We start from the raw sequence: 12,363 nt of genomic DNA, 5'->3' as shown, positions 1-12,363 counted from the left end.
ATGCTTAACGACTAAACCACCCAGGTGCCCCTCATTCATTATTTCTTTAAATAAACTTTCTGTCCCTTTCCCTTCTCCTTCATGATTTCCATAAATGTGTCCATTACTCCTTTTGCTGGTTTCTCATTAGTCTCATTAGTAGGTTTTCTTCACTTTTTTCATTCTTTTTTTTTTTCTTGTTGCTTTTAGCAGGATAATTTCAAATGATCTGTCTTTGAGTCCATCAATTCTTTATTCTGCTTGGTAGGTTCTGTTGTTGAAGATTTCCATTCAATTTTTCAGTGCAGTCATTATATTCTTGAGCTCTATGATTCTGGGTTTTTTTTCTTTGTTAGTTTTTGACGGTTTCTATTTCTTTGTTGTATTTCCCATTTTATTCATGCATTGTTTTTCTAATTTCCTAATTTCAGTTAGTGGTCTGTCTGTGTGTTATTATAGTCTCTTGAACTTTTCTTTTCTTTTCTTTTTTAAAAGATTTTATTTATTTGAGAGAGAGAGAGAGAGAGCACGGAGGGAAAGGGAGAAGCAGACTCCCCACTGAGTGGAGAGCCCAGTGTGGGGCTTGATCCCAGGACTCTAAGATCATGACCTGAACTGAAGGTGGACGCTTTACTGACTGAGCCACCCAGGTACCCCTCCTGAACTTCTTTTAGAGAAATATTCTGAATTCTTTGTCTGAAGTTCATAGATCGCCATTTCTTTAGGGTCAGTTGTTGGAGCTTTATGAGTTTCGTTTGATGGTGTCATGTTTATCTGATTCTCCATGATCTTTGTATTTTTGCATTAGTATGTGTGTATTTGAAAAAAGACTCTCCTTTTCCAGACTTTACAGGTTTATTTTAATAGGGAAAGATCCTTACCAAGTCACCTCAGCTTGGGGTACTAGACTGGTCAGCTGCTAGTGTACATGGGCATGCGAGGCTTGCTATTTGATTCTTTAGTTCAGCAAGCCTACTGTCTATGGTCTGAAGTTGGGGGTGGGGGAGGGGTGCTGCTGTTTGGGTTCCATGGTTGGGTAGACCTACTGGCTGAGCTCTGTATTCAAGCCAGGCTACTTGGTGGGCTCCCTGGTTAGATGTAGCTTCTAACTGTTTCTATAGTAAGGTGGGGCCACTGTCTGGGCTCTGCAATTACCTCTGATTGCCTGGGCTTATAGGCTCTAATTCCTTGTAGGATAGTGCTACTGGTTGGATTCCATGACTGGGCAGGGCTGTGGGCTGTGCTGCATAATCTCGGTTTTGTGGGGCATCAGGTATGTTTTTCTACTGGATGATGCTACTAGTCCTCTATTCAGGCAGGGTCCCAGGCCAGACTTTATGGGTTGGATGGGGCTTTAGGCAGTGCTTTGTGATAGATGGAGCTAAAGACTGTACTCTAAAGTTAGGTGGGGCTACAGGCTGGGTTTTGTGATCTAGTAGGCCATTGGCTGTACCTTGCTATTGGGTGTAGTTGCTGATCAGGTTCTCTAGTCAGATGGAACCTCCAGTTATGTGGGGTTGGGGACTGTACTTTAGAGTTGGGCAAGGTCACTGTCTGCAGTCCCTTGTTGGGTAGGTTATGTTCCATAATTGGCCAGGGTTATTTGCTGGACTCTGACTGGTCAAGGTCACAGTTTGTGTTCAACAATCAAGGGGGATCATATGCTGCCCTTCACTGCTGTTTGAGATTGTTGGCTGGGTTCTGCAGCTAGGTGTTACTGTAGGTTGAGCTCTGAGGCTCCTTGGGATACTGTTCAGCCTCCTTGATTATGCAGGGCCAGAGGCTATGCTCAACTATTGGGCGAGGCTGCTGGCTTGGCTCCCTGCTCAGGCAGGTCACAGAATTTGCTGCTGGACATACATGGCCATGCTTGTTGGTGGGGCAGAACTGGAGGCTATGCTTAGCAGTTGGGTGAGATTGCAAGCCTGCACCTTTGCCCAGGTGTGCCATAGGATGTGCCCCATGGCAGTATAGCACTTTGGCTGGGATTCAAATCAGGCAGAACTGCCAATTGAGATCCCTGGTGAGATGGGGCCACCGGTCAGCTCTGCCTATGAACAGCGCTGCTAGCTGGGATACCTGCTCAGGTTCTGTGGTAATTGGGAACACAGTCCACTGAGATCTGAGCAATGGTTACTATAAGCCCTGCCCCCTTCTCCATCTCTATCTGATTTCCCCAGTTTTTGAGCTCCCTAGGTTCCCCCAGTGATGCTCATGAGGGGAGACCTGAGCAAGCCTCCCAGGGAGCATTCCTCAATGCTTGAAGACAGGATGTCCATCTTGGAGAATGGAGAAACTGCAGGCCCAGGAGGTCCTCTCTGTTAGGCATCCTGCTGACCTGGGGGAGGATTGATGCAGTCAGTGAAATTACTCCTCTTATCCTTCTAATGGCATCCTCTGCCTCCGTTGTCAGGAGTGTACTTTAGCCTCACTCCCTGGGTTTTAAGATTTTCACAATGGTGTCTTGACTATGGATGTTGCCAGCTATTCTTTTCGTGAAGGGCATAGAAGTCAGGAATGGCCTGTGTTGCCATCTCGACGATATCACTTTACCTAATTATATTATTTTAAATTCTCTATCTGATAGATCCAATATCTGGGTTGTACCTGGGGCCATTTCTATTGATCATTTTGTCTCTTTAACAGGGTGTTTTGTTTTATTTTTCCTTGCTTCTTTATTTGTCACCTAACATGATTTGACAATAGACTGAGATAGATATTATTCCTGGCCAGCAATGACATATTTTTTATTTTGCGAGTCTTTCCATGTGGGAGGTTTGGTCGGTCTACCAGTACTTGAGCTGGGTTTGGATTTTGTTGTGGCTATCATCAGGGCCCCATAGGCTTGGAAGTCCTCTAGCCTTAACTTGTGCTTTGAATGACGGTGGTTTTTAAAATTCCTCCATGTCTGCTCAAGCTTCAAGTTTAAGTCTTTCATTTGTGACTGCACATGAGGGAGCATCTCTATTCTAATCCTTTCTCCTCTGCTACCTGTGCATTAAGGTTACTTGCTGCTCAATGCTTGGTAGCCTGATGGTAAGGTAGGTGAGTGGTCTCCTCGGGAAGCTGCTGGGTCTCTGGGTCCCAAGGGTCTGGACATCTCAGATCCTGCCCCTCTTTCTTCAGTGGGATACTACTAAGAGCTTGGGGCAAGATGTTTTCTTGCTCCACCCCAGGGCTAGAGGGTATTTTTGTGTTCTCCCAACTGCAATGGGCCTTAACGTTGGCTTGTTGCAAGGAGGAAGATGGTAGGGGGGGAGAGATGGGTGCAACTGTGTTTGCTGCGGAGTGCCTGGGTGGCTCAGTTGGTTACACATCTGCCTTCGGCTCGGGTTTTGATCCCAGGGTCCTGCGATTGAGCCCTGCATTGGGCTCCCTGCTCAGTGGGGAGTCTGCTTCTCCCTCTTCCCTCCCCCTGCTCATACTCTCTCCCTCTCAAATAAATAAAATCTTAAACAAACAAACAAACAAACAGTGTTTGTTGCTGTTTCCCAGAAAAGTAAAACTTTTTTTCCTAAGAGAAGACAAAGGCGAAGTATCCAGGTGGGGCTTCGTGCTTTTCTGTAGTGATGCTATTCTATCACAAGGAAGGATTTCTCTGGACCAGGGGTTCTCAACTGCAGTTCTCTTGATATTTTGTAGAAGGGTGCTAGTCTGCACAGCAGGATGGTTAGCAACATTCCTGGCTTCTAACCACTGGGTGAAAAGAGCATTCCCCCCAGGTATGGCAATTAAAAATCTCTCTAGACATAGCTAATGTCCTCTTGGAGATACGACTGCTCCCTGTTTAGAATCACTACTCTGAACCCTTGCCTTGCTACCAGTCTCTCTTCTGAGAACTGAGAAGGTTCATGGAGAAGAGTTTGTGAATTGGTGTGAATTACCCTTGTATGTGTGTGTTTAAGATTTTATTTATTTATTTTAGAGAGAGAGAGAGCCAGCATGAGTGGGGGTGGGGAGGAAGTGGGGGTGGGGAGGAGGAGAGGGGGAGGGAGAGAATCTCAAGCAGACTCCGTGCTGAGCAGGGAGCCAGATTTGGGGCTTGATCTCACCACCCTGAGATCATGACCTGCAACCAAAACCAAGAGTGGGACATCTCACCAACTGAGCCACGCAGACGCCCCTCCCCTTGTGTTTGAAAATCCCTTAAGTTCTATATTCTCACACTAGGTCACATTCAGACTTTAGAGATTTGTTAGTAATTTGTAGCTGACTTTTTACTGGCTTCTACGGGAGCCTATGTCTGCTTCAGTGAGCAAGTGATTGCATCCTGTCATTCCTCAGGAGCACCTAACTTCCCCTAGATTAGTTGATTATGCCATGACTTCCGCTCTCTGGTGGGCTTAATAAAAGTTGTGAATTTGCAGATATTCAGGGTATATTTTGCTTTATGTATGGGAACAACACCTGTCCAGCATTCTATACCCTAAGTGGAAGCTGGAAGTCTGACAGACATAGTGTTTCCATTTTCTCAACCGTTAGGCAGAGGAATTGGAGACTTTTAGAGGTGAAGCACCTTCCCCACGTGCAAGAAATCTGAACCAATGCCTTTCGAGCTGTAAACACAAGTTTGTGCCACACTGTGATGCTGACTGTTTATTTAAAGCGATAGAGTGTGTTAGGTTTAAATAGTGACTTTCCAATGTAGGTTTTATATTCCTCTGTTGATTCTCAAACGTAGATGTAGTCTGTAGTGCCAAATCTATGGAGCAGGCTGAGGGAGGACTCTGGTAGAGCAGTTTGTTATCGTGGGCATGAGACCTACTCCCATCTCTCTTGCAGAGGTTTCTAATTCAGATGCTTGTGGCGGCCAAGCCAAGAAGTATAAATGAGTGAAATGTGCTGGTTCTGTGTTCACTCTCATTTTCCCACTTGTGGCCCTACTTTTGATAGTGGCAGGGATGCTGAGAAATATTTCTTTATAAGAAAAACAGCAGTGCAAGCAGAATGATATGTGGGTACTTTCCCTCTCTTTCTTCATGAGGACTGGCAGAATTTATTTGACTTGCACAGATTTTTTTTTTTTTTTTTTAAGTGAGACATGCATTGTGACAGTTTCTGGACATGCCTATCGTCTTCAAGCCACCCATGAAAGTTACCTGTCTGCCCCTGAGATCACGTCACTCAACGTTAATGATCAAGCCCCCCCAGCTTGCCAGGCTCTGTTCTAGGTTCTGAGGATGTGTTGATGAGTTAAATCAACTCTGCCCTTGTGGAGCTTACATTTTGGTTTGTGGTTTGCAGCAGGAAGAGTGGAAGCTGGAGACCAGGAGCACAATGCCGAGAGAGTACGCTTCCAGCTCACCATGGAAGTTGACTCTAGTTTGCCAAATTTTTAAATTTTCTGAGAGAAGCCAGAAGTCAGATTTTTATGCCAATTTTCTTATTTTTAAATATAGGCTCAATATGTTTTAAATCACTGCGGAGGTCAAACAAAACATGTTTGCAGACAGAATCTGGCTTGCAACCTCTGTCTCACACCATCTTTGCCCTTGCTGGTCTGCTTGAGAAGAAAAATGCAGTGGAATGACAGCTGTAGCCATGTTAATTCCCTTCTCTGGAAGCAATGAACCAGTTGTCAGAGATTTGGCAATTCCAGGATTTAATTTGTAATACAAGGTCAACAATTTCAGGGAAAGCCATTTTCAAATCAGCCTTAAAACAAACAAACCAAAAAAAGTGACTATACAAATTAGCGGGTGATTATTAATCTAGGCTCAACAGAACGTGGTCAACAGGTTACTTGCAATCAGGTGACATTGCAATTATCGACCTGCTTGCAACGTTGAGACTGGCTTTTAAGACACCAGTCCTATGGTAGTCCACTTGCATTTCAGCTAATATGCCGCACTGTGGTCCAAATTTGTAGCCATAGTGACAATTTTGTAATGATGCCCATTAGTTCATTAAATCCAGTGTTCCTAAAAGGCCCAACCCAAGGCTTCTGGTACATGTATAGTATGTATAACTGTTGTTTAGTTTCCTTTCCTTTTGAAAAGGAAGCTATCTGGGGACTTTCTGGATAACATAGACATCCAGACAGTTTAGCAAATACTTCAGTTCTCTGATAGGCTCCATATTTTGCCAGTTCCACAAGTGATCAGTTTTTATTTTTAAAGATTTTTTATTTATTTGCTTGAGACACAGTGAGAGAGATCAAGAGAGAGAGCAAAGAGGGAGAGGGAGAAGCAGGCTCCCTGCTGAGCAGAGAGCCCAGAGTGGGGCTCCATCCCAGGACTCCGAGATCATGACCTGAGCTGAAGGCAGATCCTTAACCGACTGAGCCACTCAGGTGCCCCCATCTCTCTTTTTCTATTTAACTCTGAATCCTGCCTGTTCTTCAAAGTCCACTCCAATGCCCGCACGTCTTTTTCACCGATTCGGCATCGCTGGTCCCTGGAACTTGCCTCACCCCTATGCCCTTATCCACCCTCCTTGCCACAGCCCTTAGCAACTGAAGGGTAATTTTTGACCTTTTAACAGTTCCTTCCCCCTTTGGAGGCCTTTGAATTCAATTCCTAGAAATTGCACTAGGCACACACATTTGTGTGTCAGTATTTAGATCAGCAGTGACATCTTGCCGACATCTTTTTTATGTCCTACAGCCTGGTCACGTGTTCACTGATAGTTCCCTGGCTCAGCGTAGGTGGATTGTTTGTCCTTGCCTCTATTCTGCAGTTTGTAAGGGATCTGACTCAACTATAAGGGATCTGAGTCCCAAATTCTGGCTTGTAGATACATGGAAACTGAGGCTCTTAATTGCAAATAATGCTTGATCTAGGCTCACAGAGATTCCTAAGCAGGGAGGAATTCTAGACCATACCCTTTGCTCGTGAGACAGGGAGATATACAATTGTACAGATCTAGAAAGAGCTGCATTTTAAATGATACATCACTTGGCAAAAATAAAACGAAATAAAATAAGTGATATAGCACTAGGTTCTATCAAAGCACTTTTCAGATTTAGCTACCTATTTTATACGAGAGAATGAAAGGATTCTGACCTTATTTCATAATTTTACAGAGTCTTACTGTACTAATATCTCATTCTAAATATCTGTGCACAAAGATGTCTAAAATGCAGCCTTCTGTGAAGGGGCAAAAGCGGGCTGCCCTATTGGAAAGTCTTCTGAGCCCTATATTGATGTGAGTAGAAACACCCTTGTTTTGTGGTTTGTACATTTCAGATTATATGTCTGCAAGATAAATTATGATGACAATAACATGAGTCACTTGACAAATTACAGATATTTTAAAGACAAATATTAGCTATTAGAATAATACCAAGTTTAAGGAACCCAAAGAAGACAGATTCCCACTTCACAGTACATTCCTAGAAATATGTGCCTTGGGATTACTCTTTAGTCACTGTGCAGTGGAAAAAAACAAGCAAGTCAAACCTCAACTTCTGCTAATTGGCTCAGATTTTCTCATTTTGATGTAGACTTTTTTCCTTTGAAAAAATTTTATATGCATTTCCCTTCTTTTAGGAAGTAACCTATATAATCTTTGAATCTCTGATGTTATACATAAAAAAGTAAGTTTTAAAATTAACACTAGAAGGATTAAAATCTTTCATTTTTCCACATTGTTAGCCATAGAAGAGCTCACACCCACATGGTGAAGTGACTTTTTAAAACTATGACTGAGAGCTCCAAACAAACAAACAAAAAGCATGTTACATATATCATTCATATATGATGTACTTTGTTTTACTGCCAAATACTGATAACCATTTTAAAGGGCAATCTCCAAGTTGAGAAGGCTCCTTTGGTGAGTGCTTATAATATTCTAATAAATGCTGGGCCTATCTTGCTCATTAGAAAAAATTCCCGTCTGGGGCGCCGGGGTGGCTCAGTCTTTAGGTATCTGCCTTCAGCTCGGGTCATGATCCCGGGATCCTGGGATCAAGCCCCGCATCGGGCGCCCTGCTCGGCGGGAGGCCTGCTTCTCCCTCTCCCACTCCCCCTGCTTGTGTTCCCTCTCTCGCTGTGTCTCTCTCCATCAAATAAATAAATAAAATCTTTAAAAATAAAAAAGAAAAAAATTCCCATTTATTATTATTTCCACACATTATTACAATAATCTGGTCCCGACTGAATTCTAGTGTAGTATTTTTATCAATTGAAGTAAGATCCAATGTAATAGCTTGCAGATTAAACTTGATGATTTATCACATGACTCTAAGGAGTTTTTTTTTTTTTTTCAGGTTCCAGATGGTTATTTTATCAGATTGTTTGAACATTAAATTTATCCTCGTTTGCAATCCAAAATAGTTATCTGAAGTTTGCTATACGTGCACGTGTGTGCACGCGCGCGTTTGTGTGTGTGCTTACTTTTATTGTATATTTGTTTTCTAAACTGTTTGGCACAATTTTCTGGGGGTGTTCGGACTACCGTGATACATGTCAGGAGAGAACTTTTATTTTGTGCTGCCAATTCTGAGCATCTAAATTTTTGTTTGTTTGGGTTGAGGCTTCCCTTTGTTTTTGAAGTTTGCGTTCTTTATTTGTAACAACTGTATTTTTATTTATTTTTTATTTTTATTTTATTTATTTGACAGAAAGAGAGACAGCGAGAGAGGGAACACAAGCAGGGGGAGTGGGAGAGGGAGAAGCAGGCTTCCCGCCAAGCAGGGAGCCCGATGCGGGGCTGGCTCCCAAGACACTAGGATCATGCCCCGAGCCGAAGGCAGACGCCTAACAACTGAGACACCCGGGCGCCCTGTAACAACCGTATTTTAATTAAAATTAAAATCCAAGGAGTTTTAAGAGCACTAAAAACACATCTCCTTTCATGAGAATTTGTGTATCGCATCTCTTTGCTGGATGAAGTTCTCAGAATTTCATCTGCTTGGTCCCTAATTGCACATATTTATCATGGACTTTATCAGGTATCATCCATTTAGGACAGTTGCAAACCTGGATCCTATTTTTAAATAGATAATGTAGTAAAGCATCAACAGTGAATTTTTAGCATCCTTTTAGTGCCGTCAGAATTAGTCATCTTTTGGGCATAAAACAGGAAGGTTAGGCTGTCTTGATCAAGTCTGAACTTTTCCTAGTAAAACATTTTGTGAACATTCATGGGCTCTCAGGTTATCAGGAGTCTGGTTCGAGCAAACAAGAACAACAGTAAAAACAGGACCCCAAATCAAATCCTGTTGATGCTGAGAATTCTCGGGACCATTTAAGTAGCATCATAGCTCTCCGACCCCAAATTGCTTCATCTATCTTACAGCCAGACCAATTTATTCCAGTTTTTAAATATTATTTTTCTTTTTTAGAGGGACTTGATTTAAATCTGTGCATTGCCGAGGGCAAGGAGCGGAGAACATGGACAGAGAGGTAAAGATGGATCTAACAGTAGTTCCCTTTTTGATTTTTTCCTTTAAAAGCAGCCTTTTAAGCTTTATTTTTCATAATATGATCCACGGACGAAAAGTAGAGAAGTAGGAGAAATTTAGCCTCCTTTGTAGCACTCACGAGTAAAGAGGATGATTAACGAGTGTAGCAGACAATGTAGTAGCAAAAGAGAGTCTATAGAAGTTAAACAAAAGTGCCTTCAGAACTTCCAAGGATTCCCATGATCCATAGTAGGACCTCATTGTGCCTGTCCACTGTTTCCAGTTTTGATTAGATTTATAAACACAGCACCACATATTTTCATGTGGCTTATCGCCCAGGGGCAGAATTAGATTGGCCGCACTGAAACTGTGAGGCTTGTGAGTTTGGGGCAAGGGCTAGAGCGAAATAAGTAGTGTAATTGTTTTTGTGGAGTGACCGTGGGACCTCCTCTGTTCTGAATTACACATGGCTCAACCCTTTGACCTACCCAGACTCGGCAGTGGCTGGCAGAACTCCGAGAGTCCTGGGAGAGGATCCAGCACTGACGAGCTGGAGCATTATCAGTCAGGCGAGACGTGCGCCAACAGCCATCGAGAAGTTACCAGTGAGACCGTATTTGTGACCACCTCAACTTCATTGAACTTGGCACCATATCAGTTATCATTTCCACAGGAGGTGCCAATGTGAGAGATTTTTTGGAATCCAAATGTAGCACGAATCCTTTGATTGAAAGTGTGTGTGTATATATATATATATATATATATATATACTTTTATATATATATTTTTTTCAGTGTACCTATTTATATATATTCAGTATACCTTCTGTTTATATATTCAGTATAAATTTTATATATATGTATATATACAAATATATATATATATATTTTACTAAATTTTGGATAATCTTCAAGGATATTTTGGCAAATTATCCAAAAATTATTATTTTTGTAAATACATAAGGTTTGGGGAAATGTTATAAGCTTTACTTAAAATTCTTTCATCACAATGAATTTAATTTAAATTCTTTAAAAAAATAGATGGCAGCCCACTGATACAATTCTTCAAAGCTTGGGGGGATGCAGAGCACTTCCAGAAAAGGTGGGAGAGAATAGCATGCTGACACTTTTGTATTTGTGGAGAATGTACTCTGTGAGTCACATGATGATATCACATATACATCTCTCTATGTGTGATTTTGAACTCAGCCACTTGAATTTTTATTTTCCATCCAGTCAATTACATATTCAAAGGTAATATAAGCAGAGAACACCGGTTCACTTTCTGGCAATTGATACTATTTCGAAAACTAGTCCTGTTTCTGTCACAGCCAAAAATTTTTTATCAACTGTTTTTTTCATGGCCACTTATACAAATTAAAGGTCTCTCTAGGTATTTTGTGCTTATGACAACTTGGAAATAACCTAGCATTTAATTTTTTTCTTTCTCATCTGAGGCAACTCAGACTGAATGTTGGTTCAATTCTTAGTTAGATACATGACATTTAAATTTTTCTTTAAAGAATACACAACTTTGGAGCACCTGGGTGGCTCAGTTGGTTAAGCATCTGCCTTCTGCTCAGGTCACGATCTCCTGGTCCTGGGATCAAGCCCTGCATTGGGGGGGGGGTGTCCTTGCTCAGTGGGGAGTCTGCTTCTCCTTCTGCCTCTGCCCCTCCCCCTGCTCCTATTCTCTCTCTCTCTCAAAATAAATAAATAAAATCTTAAAAAAAATACACAACCTCAACTACATTTTTTTTGAATGGTACTTTTTTACTGTAGGAATTCAAAACCAGAATAGAGAGGTCTCGATCAGATTATTTAGGAAAGGGGGGAAAACCCCACTAAAATATTCTATGAGCCCCCCAACAAAACTGCATTCAGCCCCACCGGGTCTTGGTCTCATTAGCAATGAAGAGTTTGTTCTCCATATAATCTAACATGGAATGCTTAGAGCAGACAGGTGCAAATTGCAAGCTGTTTCACTTTGGCTGTTATCCCTTAAATAGACAAAGTAATAGACTGGGGGAACAAAAAGGGTTCCAGCTCAAGCTGCATAAATGAAAGTCTTAACAGGGACAGACCAGCTGGCTAGGAGAATTCAATGAGGTGAATACTAAATATTACCTTTATGCCACTTGCCAAGGAAAACGGCTTCAATAACACCCCCTGCCTTTTATTATTGAGATGATGTTCCTTCAAAACAGTCTTTTGCTTTATTGTAAAGGCAATGCGAGGGCCAACGTGGAGGAGAACAGAAGCCAACATACCTGTTCCTGTTTACCATCATTACACTCCTCCGAGCAATTCAGGCATGATTAGGTTCCTGGAGGTGGACCAGACTGACAGTATTTCTAGCCATTTTTTTTTTTTTTTTTTGGCTGATCCAAGCAAAGCCCCAGAGCAGTGAAACAACTAAAACAATCACTACCACCCCCTCCTCCCCAACAGGATGAATCTGCTGAGGTAGTCTGCTGAAAACAAAACAAAACAAAACAAAAAACCCAAAAAGCAAAACAAAACAAAAATAAAACACTTGTTCATATTAGGAACACCTCATTTAGTTTCATGCACGAGATGGGCCATGCCAGAATGTGTAGGAATCTAAGGTATGTCTCTGAAAGGAGACCCTAAGTCGGTCATGCCAAAGTGGCTTTGCTTTGTGACTCGCGGGCGTTCGCTGGAAGGGCTGTCTGGAAGCTGGAACCCTGACGTGCGCGCGCGCGGAGGCCCCGGGCGAGGTCTGACGGTGAGGTCTCCCCGCGCGCGGGAGCGGAGGCCGACAGCCCCCAGCCGGCCTTGTTTACAGCCGGACCTGGGAAAACAGCTAGACACAAATGAGGGCTGACGGTTTCATGAAGCACAGTCGGTTGATCCCAGATGCAATCTGACTGCCCTGAACTGAGCCATGATTTGTGCAGTGTGCAGAATTCACTTTCTTGCTGGTCTGTGCCCACCAGGCTCCGAGCCGCGCCCGCCCGGCCCCTCGGCCATGGCTTTGAGGGCAAGCCGAGCTGAACGCGGCGCTGGGGGACCCCA

The 12,363-nt window shown here is 42.7% G+C and overlaps 1 protein-coding gene across 1 annotated transcript in view; it reads left to right on the top strand.

Moving 5' to 3' along the window:
• The window catches only part of OFCC1 (orofacial cleft 1 candidate 1), a 65,778-nt gene that overhangs the window by 18,205 nt on the left and 35,210 nt on the right, over nucleotides 1-12,363 (top strand). The window contains exon 4 of the mRNA XM_035728348.1: nucleotides 9,276-9,326. Coding sequence (XP_035584241.1) covers nucleotides 9,276-9,326 — 51 coding nt within the window. The remainder of the gene's footprint in view (nucleotides 1-9,275; nucleotides 9,327-12,363) is intronic.

The sequence above is a fragment of the Zalophus californianus genome, chromosome 7 (genome assembly GCF_009762305.2).
Source record: "Zalophus californianus isolate mZalCal1 chromosome 7, mZalCal1.pri.v2, whole genome shotgun sequence".
NCBI lineage: Eukaryota > Metazoa > Chordata > Mammalia > Carnivora > Otariidae > Zalophus > Zalophus californianus.
The sequence above is the reverse complement of the archived record's forward strand: the minus strand, read 5'-3'. Positions and strand labels throughout refer to the sequence as shown.